Source organism: Poecile atricapillus, chromosome W (assembly GCF_030490865.1).
Source record: "Poecile atricapillus isolate bPoeAtr1 chromosome W, bPoeAtr1.hap1, whole genome shotgun sequence".
NCBI lineage: Eukaryota > Metazoa > Chordata > Aves > Passeriformes > Paridae > Poecile > Poecile atricapillus.
In genome coordinates this window covers 29810336-29826466 of record NC_081288.1, presented here as the reverse complement: position 1 = coordinate 29826466, position 16131 = coordinate 29810336, and the positions used below count along the sequence as shown (strand labels likewise).

The window sequence follows — 16131 nt, the reverse complement described above, 5'->3', positions numbered from 1 at the left end:
TTTTGTACAAGTGAGACTATTAAATGCCAGATATGCTGCTGCTGTCTCTTCGTTTCCCTGATGTTCTGTATCTAATCAACTCACCAGCTCTAACTTAATCTGAATGTGAGCGAAGCCAAGATGAGATCTGTAAATCGGATCAAGTACCCATCTATGTACATATTGTATAGGTATTTGAGTGTAAAGATGGATACAGAAAAACAAATCTTAAAATACTGAGATTTGAGTGGAGCTACTGTTGCTAATTTTATCTGAACAGAACTAGGAAACGTTTGTGTTGCTATAAGCAGTTACTGAAATTTCCAGATTGTGACTGTGAAGTTAGAAAATTGACCTAAAGATGCAGAGTAAGTGTTGGACCATGTAATAGGAACATACTAACGTAGGGGAACAGCAGGAAGGACATATGTTAAAAAGTTTTATTGGTGAAAGCTGCTTCCTTACGAAGACAGGTCTTGGACACTAAAACTTCTCTTAATAGAAGCAAATAAAAAGCTACAGGTAATGTAGAAGAACTTGAGAACACAAAAGCAGATCTTCTATAATAAGATTGCAGGGTTAGCAGACAACACTGTATTTGAATCTGTTTGGTTATAGACTGTATTCCGTTTTGCTTAAATTAGTACAGAACGTAACTATTTACAACAAAATCTTGGGCTTTGAGTCCTCTCTTGAACTTTTTTGCGTTCTAATGTGCACTCTAAAATGAAATTTAACATTACTTTATAAAAGGGAAGTAATTATGGCTTTAAACTAGAAATGAGGGGAGCAGTAACTTGAACAGTGTGTTTGTCTGGCTGATCTCATGGTCTGTTAGTAAAGCTGTGGACTCCTGTGTAGATGTAAAACATAAAACTTCATCTGTTGTGGCCAGGCTTGATAGAACCTGGAGTATAAAATATGCATTAAAAAAAGAATGACTTAGCTCATGACTTACAGAACTTAAAAATAGTTCTGGGCTATAGAAAGTAATTCTAAATGAGGTACGCAGAGGTCTGGACACCTGAACTGTTGATGGCATTTTTAATTTTTATTTACTTTTTTTACTCTCCCTCAAATGGGCAAGTTTGGACTTTAGGACTGGCAAAGCAGCTGTCTATTCAGGAAAGAAAACAGAATTACCTCTGGTTTTCTCTCTACCCTGCCTATCCCACTAATTATTTTTTTTAAGTCATCACCATTTAAATCTGAAAAATAATATCCAGATAAATCTATTCTTATGGATTGTCTGGCACAAGGATTTATTTCCCCAGTGTTTACAATTTTTAAAACACTTTCTTCATAACTTGAACTCTTCTATTTTTATTTTTTTCTTTATTTTACTCTTGCCTTTTTCCAGACCCAACAGTAATAACAAAGATGCCTGGCCATCATTACAGAGTTCAAGTAAATCAGCCAACGGTTTAACAATGGAACACAGGAAAACGCCTCCTATATTAGAAAATGGCACAGACCCAGAACACATGACTCCAGATGGTGCAGACTCAGATTTCGGGTAATTGTGCTGCCTTTTATACTTCAGATAGCTTGCTTTCTCTCTCACTGATTGGTGTGGAGGGAATGATTCTTCAGTCTCTCTGGATGGAGAGCTGGATACAAACCTTGATCAGGTCACAAAAAGCTGGGCTTAGTCTAGCCCATGTTAAAAACACTGATTGGCAGACTCTGCAGGAGTCAAACTTGAAGTTTGTAAGTGACAGTACAGCTAATGGCTGAGTGGAACAGAAAAATCAGGGGATCAACAGCTTGTACAGCTGCACAGTCCCAGTCAGAGCTGAGCCCTTCCTTTTTTTCTGTATAGAAGCTTCCACAAAACTAACATGCTATTTGCTGTACATCAGGAGGCTTGTCACTTGGAAAGGCTTCAGTAGAGGGAAGTTAAATGTTAGGGCTAAAATACCTGTCATTTCCTTCCAGTGCTGTGTTCCAGAAGCGCGGCACAGAGGAAAGGGTTCCCCAGTTACTACTCAGGACAACAGGGCAGCAGATTCAACTGAGGCTTCTTTGTGTAGAGGAAGTAATTAATCTGCTTACAATAATTGCTTATTGCCAGACAACTTTTTTTTTTTTTTTGATGCCCTTCTTTAATAGAACTGGTGTCCTCTTCCACCTTATGCATCACTTACAGTCTTAGTCTGTAGTCTGGTTTGTTCTTTACGGACCACTTTAGGTAATAAACGTTAGGGTCATTCAGAGGTTGGATGGGGAAAAAAGCAAGGTAAACACTAATATTTCAAGCAGTGTTGCTGCTGATTAGGCAGCCAATCTTCATTTTAAATCAATATTGAACCAATGCATTAAAATGGAGAGTGTTGTTGAAAGTCGTACCTTCTTGTTAGGCTAAACAGCAGTCCCATTGGGGAGCAATCAGAGTCTGTGAATTGCATCTCAGTAGTGATGTGCAATTCTTCTTTTTTCTAAAAAGAACGTATTTAATGTAAATAAAAATATTGTAGTCAATAGATAATAAGCCTTATTCATTCCTGATGGCTGGAACTCTGTCTTTCAAATAAAGACTCCTTAGGCAGGTTCAAGTATAATAAACATTTTCATCATTTAGATTGTCAATAAAAGTTGTCTTGCTCATACCTTTTTAAACTGCAGTATTGTGACTGTTAGCCCTGTAGGAAAAGAATTTAACTGGAATATCAGCTCTTCAATCAGAATTGATTGTGTAATGAAGAGTCTACAGCAAACTTCTGTGCTATAGGTATTTAGAAATTACTAACCAAAAGCAGTATGTTTCAAATGGAAGAGATTTATTCACGCTGTTGGATCACTAAGTAGTTGTAAATGTTCACTGGAATAACACAGTGATTTTTCTTTTATAGTCATAAATATTTCAGCTTAATTTATCTGTTTGAGATACTGACTCAATCAGTGCTCTTTTTCACAAAAAGAATGTATTGATGATTACTCTTACACAGTTTCTTTTAGAATGGAGAAGTAATTTTGCTGGGTTTCAATTAGTCATTTTGGGGTGAGGGGAAAAATTGCACGTGGAACAAATCTTATATATGGATCTTTTTTATGGCTATATGCAGTAATTAAACTTTGCAGCAGCAGGGGCTGTTCAAAAACAAGGTGTATCTAGAATCTGAAGTCTGCACCCAGTTGAAAGAAAATGGTTACATATATCTTTCAGCATCATGACTATAATTTGACTTGTATCACATTGTGGCCTCATAGTGGAACTGAAGTTCATGTTCTTACTTCTGATGCTTGTTTGTAAAATCTGTGTACTGGCCTGTGCAGCCTGATGCTTCTGCATCTTTTCTCATTGGTAGATGAAAATGAGTACCTTGAAGTTTTAAAGCAAAGATTTTAGTGTGAACTTCAATAATGCCATTTCATTAGTGCTGTATTTACCATGATTGAGGCAACTCACAAATGCCCATAAGAATCTTGAAACCTGAGATGGGCTATTTCAGCCAAATCACAATAATTTGCAGAGAATGGTTTTCTGAGGTGTTTTTTTGCAGTATCTTGTATTATTCTCATTTTTGGCAGATTCTTATGCTATGTTTTTTTCCCCCCTTCTGTCATCTCAAACCTCAATTTTTTTAACTTGGGACTAATATTTTCCAGTTAAAATCTTAAAGGCTGGTGGGAAGCTTAACTTGCCACCAAGACTAAAATGTTAATTTAAGGTTTTATCTCTCCCAGATTTATTTAGGATGTGTACAGAAACTGAAAAGTTGTGTTTGGAAAATAAATCTTTTGAAGTTTCTTTGCAGTAGTAAAGTAGATGGAACTGACTGTTATAGAATGCTGTCATAGTATAGAGTTCTGGGGTTTTGTATGGCATAGAGTTGTTATGAGCATGTTCAAAACTTTTCTTTTGTTCCTTAGGTGGTCAGCAAGCAGAACAGAGAATGGTGAAAAGTATTACAGAATATGACAAATGATTGGAATGCTTATGATTAAAATAGCAGTCTCATAAAAAATAAGTGCACTTTTTTCCTTCTTAATTCCTACTTCTTAATTTTTGTCTTTATTTTAAGGCTTTTCTTCCACTACAAAAGCAAATGTTGATTTTTCATGTTAAGTACTTGGGTCTCTTACTGTCTTTTTCCCTCCCACTTTTGCAGCCCTATCGATAAACCTTCAGATTCCCTCAGTATAGGAAATGGTGACAGCTCTCAACAGGTAAGGCACAAAGATAGGTACTCTGAAAGTAGCAAGTGGGTTTGAGGACTTAGTGCAACTTTCAGTTGGAGAAGCAAGCATTTTCTGAAGTGTATCATAATTGGGCATTGGGATGGGCTGTCCCAAGAGGTGTTTAAGAAAAGACTGGATGAGGCACTTAGTGCCATGGTCTGGTTGACAAGGTTGTGTTTAGTCATAGGTTGAACGTCATGATTTCCAAGGTCTTTTTCCACTCTGGTTGATTCTGTGATGATTTTAAACAAAATTTAGAAATGCTATTGCTAAGTTGATTTTTTGTTTGACCTTGTGCTGAGCTATATATTAACAAACCTAATTGTGGACAGAAGTTTTGAGGAAACTTTTCATCTGAGTTAGTGAAGAATATTTAATATATCAACTCATGTCCTAATTTTTCTCTTTCTCTCTTGCTTGTAGATAACAAACAGTGACACACCTTCACCACCACCTGGTTTAACAAAACCCAATCCAGTTATACCCATCAGTTCATCTAATCACAGTGCACGGTCTCCTTTTGAAGGGGCTGTAACAGAATCACAGTCACTCTTCTCTGACAACTTCCGACACCCCAACCCCATCCCTAGTGGGCTTCCTCCATTCCCCAGCTCTCCACAGACTTCAAGTGACTGGCCCACAGCACCAGAACCACAGAGCCTCTTCACATCAGGTACATCCACAGCTTACATGGCTGGGTGTTGCTTGCTTTTGTAGTTGCTAAAAACTTGTACAGAGTTGTACAGAGCTTAAAACTCTGTAGAACCTAAAACTCTAGGATTTGTTCCATACTGTGTTTTTCCCCCTTGCAAATAGTTAAAATTTGTCACTTAACTGCAGATGAATTGCACTGACCAAAGGGTTGTTTCTTAAAGAAACTTCGCAGAGCTTTCAAGCTGCATGGCTAAATTATCAGAGTGCTTATTTTAGTTTTTCTTATAAACATGCATAGGATGTGATATGTATACTTTAATATTTAGTGTTAAAGGTTTTTATTGAGAGTGGGGAAAATACATGGTATTAGTATATATTGGTGTGATAATTTGTAATGCTAATATCAGAAGCTGTTCTGTAGAATTCAGAATTTTCTTAGTATCCTGCGTAGTTACCTGAAAGCATCTAATCTTTCTGAGATGAGATTCTATAAATTCAGACAAGTTATGTTTAATTTCATCAGCTGAAAGATACCTGTATTTTTCAGTTACTCCCCTATGAAACACCTTGTCATATGCATGAATCGTAGTTTTCGTTGTAATTACATAGTCTTGGGAATGGTTAACGGTATTTAAGAGCTCACAAATTTTAAGTCTGAGGAAATTGTTAGAAAACTAAATGAAGAAATACCAGTAAAAAATTGAATGTAAATAATACGTTATGATATAGTTGGTTTACTTAGTGATTATTCATCTTCTGATGTTGATCTTTCTCCTGAATATCATAATTCTGTTTGTAAACAATATTTATTGCCAAGGAAATTCCTTTCTGCTAAGGCACTTGATGCACCAATTTTGTGAGGATTAAGTAGCAGTGAGAGAATTTCCAGGCAGTAGAGATCATAGTTAACATGAAGTATATTGTTGCTGTTTAAATGAGAATGCAAAGGACAAGTTCTTGTTGGCGTAGCAACTCTTTATCTATCATCATGGATTTTAGAGTGAAAATAAAGCATAGATTTCTACTCTGAGAGGATACTGAACCTTCTTAAAGCTGCAGACCAGGTCCCTACCAGCAGAGGGAGTTAATGTTGCAAGTGATGCTAGCCTGAATTTAGCAGCTTATTTGACCACAATTTTGAAGAAAAATAATGTGAAGATAGACTGGTATTCACTGACCATAAATAACAAACTTGACAAAATAATGAAAAGAAGTAGTAACTGAAAATGAAGAGAAATTCTGATAACTATTTTTGCAACACTGCCTCAAAATATTTAACAATATCTTGTAATGCAGTTCCCTTTTTTTATCATTGTATCTCCTCAAGAATTCGACTTTTTCCTCTTCATAATGGTAGACAGTAGGCGATTTTTTGGTGGTTTTTATTTCTTTGTTGATTTTAGTTTTGTTTTTTGAACTACTGCTCTGAGGTTCTATCTTTTGAGAGGGAGCATCCTGCTTATCTTTTTTGCACAATATTAATAGTGAAATCAAAATATTGAACTGAGTAACAACCTTATTTAAACTCTGCTTGTTCACACTTGCATGAAGTAATATGGGGTAAAGAAGGTTCTAGGCAAGTAGGACTACTCCTGAAAATACTTTCTGGATAAGGCTTTTCTGTAGTTCAGGAACAGAGCAACTGTGCAGTAAAAATGTTATTTGCTACTTCTAGTACTTCACCTTTAGTAGAAGTCTATGACAGTTTGATCTGAAAATGGCATTCTAAGCTGATGAATAAGGTGTCTTTGGGGAACGTATAAAGTAGTGTTATATGAAAGATAAAAGACCACAGGCTGAAATTCTTATATGCGAAGATGATTTCTAATTCTTGTTCTAAATCCTGTTCCTTTCTTCTTCCAACAGAAACTATACCAGTATCCTCCTCCACAGACTGGCAAGCAGCTTTTGGGTTTGGTTCCTCCAAACAGCAAGAGGACGACTTAGGGTTTGATCCCTTTGACATCACCCGCAAAGCCTTAGCAGACCTGATTGAGAAGGAACTGTCAGTCCAAGACCAACCTTCCCTTTCGCCCACATCTCTTCAGAACCCTACCCCACACACTACAACTGCCAAAGGGCCAGGTTCTGGATTCCTGCATCCTGCTGCACCCACAAATGCCAACTCTCTCAGTAGCACCTTTCCAGTCATGCCACAGAGGTTTCCACAGTTTCAACAGCATCGAGCAGTTTACAACTCCTTCAGTTTTCCAGGCCAAGCAGCTCGCTATCCTTGGATGGCCTTCCCACGCAATAGCATCATGCATTTGAACCACACAGCAAATCCCACCTCAAATAGTAATTTCTTGGACTTGAATCTCCCACCACAACACAGCACAGGTCTGGGAGGGATCCCTATATCAGGTAGGTGAATAGGGACGGAAGTGAATATGACTTAATTCATGCTCTCAGCTTCTCTGAGTCAGAACAGGAAAAGGAAATAGCCAGCAACAAGCAGTAGACTGTTATTTCTTGACTGTCATACTAGGTTATGAATAGATGGAGGAATATTGTTTTAAATAGGTCCTTTGTATTAAAAAAATTTAAAGTAACTGGATATTTAGCCTTGTAAATATTGAGCTTTATAAGGAAGGTGGAGTATTATGTGCCCGCTTAATTTTGTGCCAAAGCAGATTGGTATTTTGGTTCTTCAGTCTTGCCAGACTGGCTTTACTTAAGAATAGGCCCTGGAAGTGCATTGTGACTTTCATGTTGGCATGCAGGTGTTGACCACAGTTCTTAAAGTCATGCAAAAAATTGTAATGATGGTAATTTGTGCCATGTGTCTTGGCTGGATTGTTCCCTCTTGCGCATAACCGAATGGCTACACGATAAAACATTCAGTGCTGTTCATTTCTGTACTTCAGATGGCCTTAATATTATGCTAATCTTCACTGAATGGATGCTTGCAATGTGTGTAAGAGGATTCATCCTGATTCTGAGAATTGTGATGGTGGAGAAAAAGAAATGTGCAGTCAGGCCAGTTTGGGCTGCCTTGAGAGGATTAATAGGCTCTTGCATCAAACATTACGACTAAGGAGCTAATTGTAATAATAATTGTCTTGATTAAAAATTCACTTCTGGGGTTTGAAGTCCTTCCATACTTCCAATTTAGCTTGTCCCAAACAAATTCTCTTCTTGTAACAGGGGAAAATATTGTATTGGATATACAATATAAAATATTGTATATGGATAATGAACTGCAGGTAGAAAGTCACTGTTAGTTCTTTGTAGCCTTGAGGTGGAGAAAACTGCTCCTTGAGATGTTGCCAGCATTTTCTTTTCATGGGTTTTAGATGGACTAGCTTTACTATAAGTGACCTAGGAAAAATTAGTGGTTTTTTGATGCTCTAGTACAAGAACTAATTTTGGCTGTTATTTTGCTCTACTTTGTCCTCTTTGAAGGCTTTTTGCAGCTGTCGTACTGCTGTAAGGTGTTTCAAGTATAAACTGATTCAAGTATAAACATGGTCCATACTACAAATGTTAGTTCAAAGCTCTTTATATTGGCAGTTGAAAAGTTTTAAGCCTAAAATGACTGATACTGGTTGCACAAATTGTTTCTGGCATGAAGTAACAAAGTACAGCATCCACAGTTGCCTTGTTGCTCCCTTTCCCCTAAACTATGTAGAACTTGCAGAAAAACAACAGGACATCACTTTTCAACTCTACCACTCAATTGTAAAACTTCTACTTGGAGGGGTCAGTAATAAGGCTATTTTATGGCCTGGGGGACCAGAAAAATCCTTTAGTGTTGAAAAAGATCTGTTCATAATGCAGGCTGATTCTAGGTTTGCAAAAGTACTGCATTATTTTAATTTTAGTTAGCAGGTTGGAAGTGGAACTTTTTGTGTTTGTAGAAGACTTGTAGATCTTTCAATTTCTGACGAGCAGGTTGTGTGGTACTTGTTGATGCACAGCCCAGGCCATGTAGTTCCCCATATGTTTTAAGGTAACAGAATTGATATTTGTGTCCTTTTTTTGTATGCAACTGCTATAACCAATTACTCTAAAAATGTTTTTGGCAAATACCATCTTAAAACCAAAATAAACATCTGCTGTAGTAACTGTGGAAAGTTCCTTTGCATTGGTTTTAATCTCTTGTAATAGAAAACATTGTTAGTTGACTGGCTGACAATTAGATAGCAGTTGCTGCAGTGCAAACACTTCTCAGCTGATGTACATCAGCTTTGATATGTCTTGAAATAAGAGTAATTTGTACAAGGACAGATTGCTCCTTTTTCTTTTCTTGCTGCCAGAAATCAGCTGAAGTCTCAGTTCTGCTTTAGTTTGTTGGGTTATGGGTTTGTATTATTTATATTTATTTTAGTATTCTAACTGCTTCTGACGTACAAATAATTTGAATGTCAGGAGATGACCTCATAGCTCTTTTCTTGTGTGCTGACTTAATAGTTTCCAATATAATGATTTTTTTTTTTTTATCTGCATCTACAGTACCAATCTCTCAGTTAATCCCTTTTATATTCTGTTTGAAAAACTATTTCCTGTTCTATATTTGCTTTTAATCTATCGGAAGCAAGTATTTAATTACAGAATTTCCTAGTTTCATCATGTAATTTACAGATACATCTGTCTGGTGGGGCTGGGGGAAGAAAGTGGTGTGCAAGTATAGGGAACTCACGTGTTTAAGACTTTATTTACAGTAGCTTATAAATACCCTAGCTGACCTTCTAGAAAGGCAGTGCATATCATAACAGCTGTTTAGCAGTATGGAAGTTAGCTGTAGTACACCTGAAGCTCCTTTTTCTTGGCTCTTGTTAGTCTATATTCAGGTGTTTTAGTAAATGTTACCAACTTGGCTGGTTCAGATGTAACAGGAAAAGAAACCAGTGCAGGTGAAACTTGACTTTCTGTCTTGTAGCAGAGACCCTCTACTGTGGTAAAAGCTGCATGTTTCTTACAGTCTTTGATCCCAGTTTTTTACAGGATTATGAATTCCTAAAGTAGCTAATACTGGACCAGTTACTGGTGAAAAACAAAATTAATATGAGAAGAGGCACATTAGTCTGTCTGCCTGCTCTATTTAATCAACCCTTTTGAAGCTTTTTATTTATGTCAAAACAAGCAGATCTGATAACTTGTATAAATTCATATGTTAGTATAGTATTTTCTAGGCTTTCTCAATTCACTAGGTGTATTTGTGGTATGGAAGCTTGTATTAAGAAAATGGTATCTTTCAAACTGCTGCTGTTTATGCTTTAGGCATTATTATTCACATGAATTTGAAATGCTCATGTGTGACATGTTAAATGTGATTTGCTGGAACTGCCTTTTGTTTATTTGAGAATCAGAGCTGTGCTGTAAGCTCACAGCTTCAGGCAGGGCTGTTCTGTGATGTGTACTCAATTTAAACGGAGGAGCACAGGCACTACCTACATTTATTTATTTATAATTAAGTTCTCACTTAAAAAATAATTTCTATGTGGAATTTGGTTGCTTATTTCTCAGAGGAAGTATTATTTATTAACTAATTGTACAGTTTCCAGTGAAATGACACAATGGCACATCATTGACTTCATAGATTTATTATGCATGTACTTGAAATGTGTCATATTCATCAGGCATACATTTGTCCCCAACCTGTATTTAAATGAACTTTTTGATTGATTGATTACCAAAGTAACTTTTTTTTTCCTTCCCCCACTGTATCATTTTTCAAACTGTAGCAGATATTTCACGTTGTCATTTTCAGGGACAATTTAAGCTTACTGCTGCTCTCTGGAGTGGGCTTGATTAGATGGTTTGCTGTGAAATTATAAATGTATAACAGTGCTTCAGGAGTAAAGTTCAGTGACTTCTTTATGGACAGTGTAATTGTTGCTTCTAGCAATCTTACCCTAGATTGTTAGCAAGCTATCTTAAGAATATTGGCCAGTAACTATGCTTTGTTCTGCAGAGAGAAAGGTTGATGTACTGACAGCAGTGTGGGTGGGTGTGTGCCTTTATTTTTATTTTACTATAGGATAACAGGAAACTCTTTGTTATTTGATAGCTAGTACACTATCATCTTTGCTACCCTACTGCCTGGTGGTGTATTCAGAAATAATAGGTATAGTATGAGATCTGTGAAGGTAGGATTCAGATTACCAGTGTTTGGAGACAGATGCTTACCAAATGAGATGTAAGCATATTAATTTGAAAATACAAATACATAGTTTTGTTTCTTGAATTTACTGAGCGGTTGGTAGTCGTTGATTTTGTTACATAGAAATATAGTAACGAACTCACATTGTTAAAACTATTAGGAAAAAGTTGAAAATGGTTACTCCACTTTCCCCATGAGTTCATTTTGAAGGCATTTTGAAACACTGGCTATTACTTCATTTATTAATTTCATAATTACCCTGAATGTAAAACTTAATTGTAAGCTCTCTGTAGTCCATAATAATGAGGTAGTTCAAACTCTACCAAGACTACTCCTACACAATATGTTCTTCCCAAAGAAATAATTGAAACCCCTCATTTGGAGGGGACCCACAAGGATCATCAAGTCCAATTTCTGACTCTGCACAGGGCAGCCTAAAAATTAAATCATGTCTCAAAGCATTGTCCAAATCCTTGTTGAACAGAGGTGATTTATGTATATCTCATGTATATATATTAAAAATCTAAATAGAGGTAAGAATCAAGTGGACACAGATATGAACTGTAAAGAATTAAACCCTATTTAGGTTGGGAAAAAAATGTTTTATTCATCGTCTTTGTAGATAACCATTGTGAAGTTTGAGATATTTTAACCATTCAGCTGACTGATACAGAGCTGCTGTAGGTTTCTGTGAGCTGTTCCTGATATTTCAAAACATGGGGTTGAATGTAATAAGTCTGTGTAATAGAATATAATGGAGAATCAAAATTTCATTCTTTCAAGACCTTTTAGTTTTGATGTTGTGGCTTACTTCTGTTGAAAATGTGCATCCTTATTGATGATATTATATACATTTAAAGGTGAGACAATAAATGGGTAGACAGCTCTATTAATTTTGGGTATCCCCCAGCAGTGTCAGTGGTAGTGGTGTTGCATTCCTTATCCAGACAGACTAGCATGCATGTTTTCATGTCTTGGCTGCATTTAGGTTTTTGTGAAGCAGTAGCTGGTAGCAGAGAGGACAAAGCAATGACAGTTTTATTAAGAAGGTCCAACATCTTCCCTCTTATTTTAAGGACTGAGCTCTTCCATTTCTGAACAATTTATGGTGTTGCATTTTCTGCTTCTTTAAGTTTTCTGGCCTCTATGCCCCCAGCCATTGAACTTGTCTTGAACACCAAATCCTTTCTTGTCTCATGCTACCTTTTGGACAAGATTTAGTAAAACAAGGGAAGATCCCTTTATGTTGGCTGTGGTCATATTATTTAAAGACTGTTTGCAGCACAGAAAAGGATGAGATATCAGAATAAGGGTTAACATGTTTTCCCCTTTAATACTAAGTTTCCTTGTCTGACTTGCTGTTTTCCCATAACATAATTGCATTTCCATTTGTGATATTCATTTGGTCTTTCTGGGTTGTTTCTATCTCCTGAAAACAAACAAACAAACACATACCCCATGCCTTGTTTTATACATTCTTGGAAGGAAACAGAGAATTTGTGGTGTAGCAGCTGACATTTTCTTGTGGTCTCAGGATAATAATTTGATATGGAGTATTGTGTGTTTTCTGTTACTGTGCCTTTTTAAAAGAGGCTTTGGGCCATGTGGGTATGGGTGTTGAGGTCAGCGTGCTGTAAAAATTCTCCAGGTGCTGTGTAAAAAAGGCATTTAATCCCATACCGTAGCAACAAGAATGTGACTTAAACAGTGGTGCCTCACATCCCTTTATTTGGATGCCATGGTCGAACATTTTCCAATACTTTTCCTCTTGACCTGACAGTATATGAAAGTTTTAATGCCTATTTTAAGTATTGGTTTCCATACTTAGCAGTAAGAGAGACATTAGTCAATTTTCTGTCCTTGCTCACTTGGTGGTCTTCCTTGATATTTGGCTTTCCAACAGCAGCTGGGCAGAAAGCACGGCAGCTGGATATGATTTCTGTGCACCCTGGTTAGATCTATGCCTGTCTGAAGTCTTTCTCTGGTTAGGGATAAATATTGAAAATGGGGAATCTGGTGAACACCTTGGTTGATACAACTGATAGTTGTAGGTGCCACGTATGGCATTTCCAAAGGTTTGTATCTTTTCCAGAGTGCAGAGCAGCTGCTCTCAGAAATGGATGTGTTGCCCTGATAATAGGGTCACTCCTCATTTGAAGCTGCTTTGAAATTGTAAAATGAAAAATACCTTCTCTAAACAACCCTCAGGTGTTTCCATTATTGCTTCTACTGATTCTTGTATATCCTGGTTTCCTCAACAAAGATGACTGTTTGTACAGCCTTTGCCATTGAACATTTTGTTATTCTCATCAGTCCTTTTGCTCACAGCACCCCATTTTTTCCATGGAGGTTCTTACCTTCCTCTTCAAGGAGATGCTTTGTGTCTGTGTGTATCCCCACCTTGAAATTAATTCTTTTATTTTCCATCATAACTAATTTTCTGTTTCACTGGTAGAGAAGTAGTGTTAAGCACAATATGGAATTAATCCATTTTGAAAACTTTTGGCTTGCTCATTTCTGTTTCTCTGGAGGAGTTTAGTGGGGTTTTTTATGCATCCAGGTTTAAACTAAATTAAATGAAAGTGGGATTTCAGATTAATTTCCAAAATATTGAATAAGTGTCAAGATTTAAATCCGCTGTGGATATTCCTTTTTTTAGCTCTGGTGTCTTGTCCCTTAACTCCCAAACATTGCCAACATTTACTACAAAGGCCTGGCTTCTTTGGTATAATCTTCATCTTATCATGATCTCTGGAAGAATGTCATCCACAGCACCTGTCCTTTAAGTCCTGCTACTTCTCTGTTTCAAAATCTTATCCTGCACGCCCACCTTTCCTTCCAGTGCCTTTTCAGTGCTAGTACTGCAACTGTTTTCTAAATCCTGTTGAATTTTTTTCCTATGATTATATAGGTGATACTGTTTCAAATAAGGCTTGATACATAAATATCTGTCTTCGTCTCTCTAGCTTGGTTTTAAGCTCTTAGATTTTTTTTTAATCTTTGATTGCAAGATTTTTAGGCATGACAGTAAAACACAGGCATCCTCCTTTTCTGGGTAGCAAGATGCCTATTTTTAAATGTGTAACTTTATTTTGGAAGAATATGTATGTGACAAAGGAAAAAATGGGGGAAAAAAAATCCTTCAACTTGGCTGCAGTGTATCAGAGGAGTGACTAATCACATTAACTCTACTACATTTAAAATAACCATGGGGCTGGCTGAAATAGGTGTCCTGAGTAGCTGACCCAGTCTGTGTTCTGGACTGTTAGTCCTGACAGCTTTTTTTGATAACTTTCCAGAAACAGGGAGAAACAAGCAGACAGGAGGTTTTTCACATCAAATTTCAAGACTTTGTGTCTGTAGTAGCATCACCAAAGGAGCTTCAGCTACACTAAATATTGGCTTTTGCCAAGGTTTTAGGGATGGAAGACTACATTTATTGTTAATAGAAGCTCTTTAGGACTGGTTCACCAAAACTTAGAAAGATTGTTTCCTTTGACGGGTAAGATCTTAGGATGGCCCTGCAGTGGTGTAAGAGGTGTAAGTTCTGTTGTCTTACGTGATGTGTCTCCTTCCTCCAGGCAGCAGACGCTTAGCCTTGGGATGCTGTGTTCTCTTGGATGCTTTTCTGAAGTCACTTCAAAATATGCAATAGGTCACTGGCATGAGTTACAAGGTGCAACTGTCTTACTGTTGTTAAAACATGGCATTTTACTTCTGAAGACTGGAAAGTGAGTGCACTTGGCATTGCCACCTCAGTGTCTAACAAAAAGCTGTGCCTTGGCATGGACCTGAAACTTTGACTCTAAGTCCATTTAAGAAAATGCCAATAATGTCTGGTGCATTTCAGCAAAAAGTACAAGTGATTCAAAGGCTTTCTGCATTAACTTCTTTTTAAGTGCTCCAGCTTGAAAAACAACTGAGAGCACAAACATAATCTTTTTTAAAATTGTACTGGGGGAGGAGCATAAATGAATCCCAAAGGAATAGCAGCAACTGGAAGAGCAGCTTTGCAAATAGTGTTTCTCCTCCCATTACTGCCAAATTACGTTTCAGGGAAAAGAAAAAAAAAATCCCTTGCTATCTCTTGGTTTCTTCTACACAGCCTCGTTTGAACTTAATTTTGTCCTCAGAGGAATTAATTTTAATAATCTATTTATGTAAAAAATTGGTCACTTCCATTAGAAGACAGCATCTGGTAATCAGAATGAATTTCATGTCATGGAAGGTGAAAACTTGGCTTTCTTGAAATTTTATCTAATTTTCCCACAGAATTATTGAAATAGTCTATAAATATATATCAGCCTTAATTGTTTGCAGATGTGGGAAGGTTAAAAATGAGTTTAACTTTTGCCAGAGTATGCTTTCATTGTGCTAATGCTGGTCTCGCAGTCTGAACTCAGAGGGTTGGTTGATTGGTTTGATATTTCTGGAATCGAGAATCTGTCTAACAAGAGAGGCTCTTGCTGATTGTTACCATAGCTTTGAAGATCTAATTTTTTTTTTTTCTTTGCTATTTCTAGTTATTGCATTGCCTTATAGGACAAATTTCAAATGTTTTGTTTTTATTTATGCATGTATCTATCCAAGTACCCACAGTACATTTGTACACATGGGCTTTTCATTTGAAGTCAAAGTTTTTTCTGTTGACAGACAGGGTAATCTGGTGAGATTGAACCCTGATGCATGATGCAAGAGGAAGCAGTTTAGGTGAAAATGAACTTTATTTCTCAGATGAATGGAATTGCATGCTTTCTGAGCTTTTTAATCAAACTGTTCTGTGTGTAGGATTCTGTATGTAGGAAGTATCTCTTTCATTTGTTTCAGTATCTTAAGTCTTTGTGCCCTTGGTTTAGATTTATGGTAATATTAAAGGTTATCAGATTATTATCTATTATAGATTAAGCACCAAAATGTATTTTCTTACAGAGTCAGTAATAAAAAAGTGTGATTCTCTGAAAAGGTTTTGTAGGAAGTCAAGCGTGTTTTTCAAAGCAACTTGGAATCTCAATTTGAAATTTGCTTATAGATTAAAATTGGGCTGCTGGCTTCTATAATTATGGCTTGGTCTCTTGAGCTGTGGTAAGTGTAAGTCAATCACAAGAACTCTCCAGAATACTTGATGTAAAACTGCTTTTCTCAAGCCTAATAAAATTCTGTCACTGTACATGCAAGCAGATATGAGTGTTCTTACTGTCCCTGTGCTAATG

The 16131-nt window shown here is 36.8% G+C and overlaps 1 protein-coding gene across 6 annotated transcripts in view; it reads left to right on the top strand.

Moving 5' to 3' along the window:
• LOC131592018 (CCR4-NOT transcription complex subunit 4) overlaps positions 1 to 16131 on the top strand; it is a 75643-nt gene that overhangs the window by 52474 nt on the left and 7038 nt on the right. For 4 of the 6 annotated variants that reach the window (XM_058863245.1, XM_058863246.1, XM_058863244.1 and 1 more), the window contains exons 8-11: positions 1340 to 1495; positions 4092 to 4149; positions 4585 to 4834; positions 6682 to 7179. In XM_058863245.1, the coding sequence (XP_058719228.1) occupies positions 1340 to 1495; positions 4092 to 4149; positions 4585 to 4834; positions 6682 to 7179 (962 nt within the window). The remainder of the gene's footprint in view (positions 1 to 1339; positions 1496 to 4091; positions 4150 to 4584; positions 4835 to 6681; positions 7180 to 16131) is intronic. The other 2 variants (XM_058863247.1, XM_058863243.1) reach the window with 1 other exon arrangement.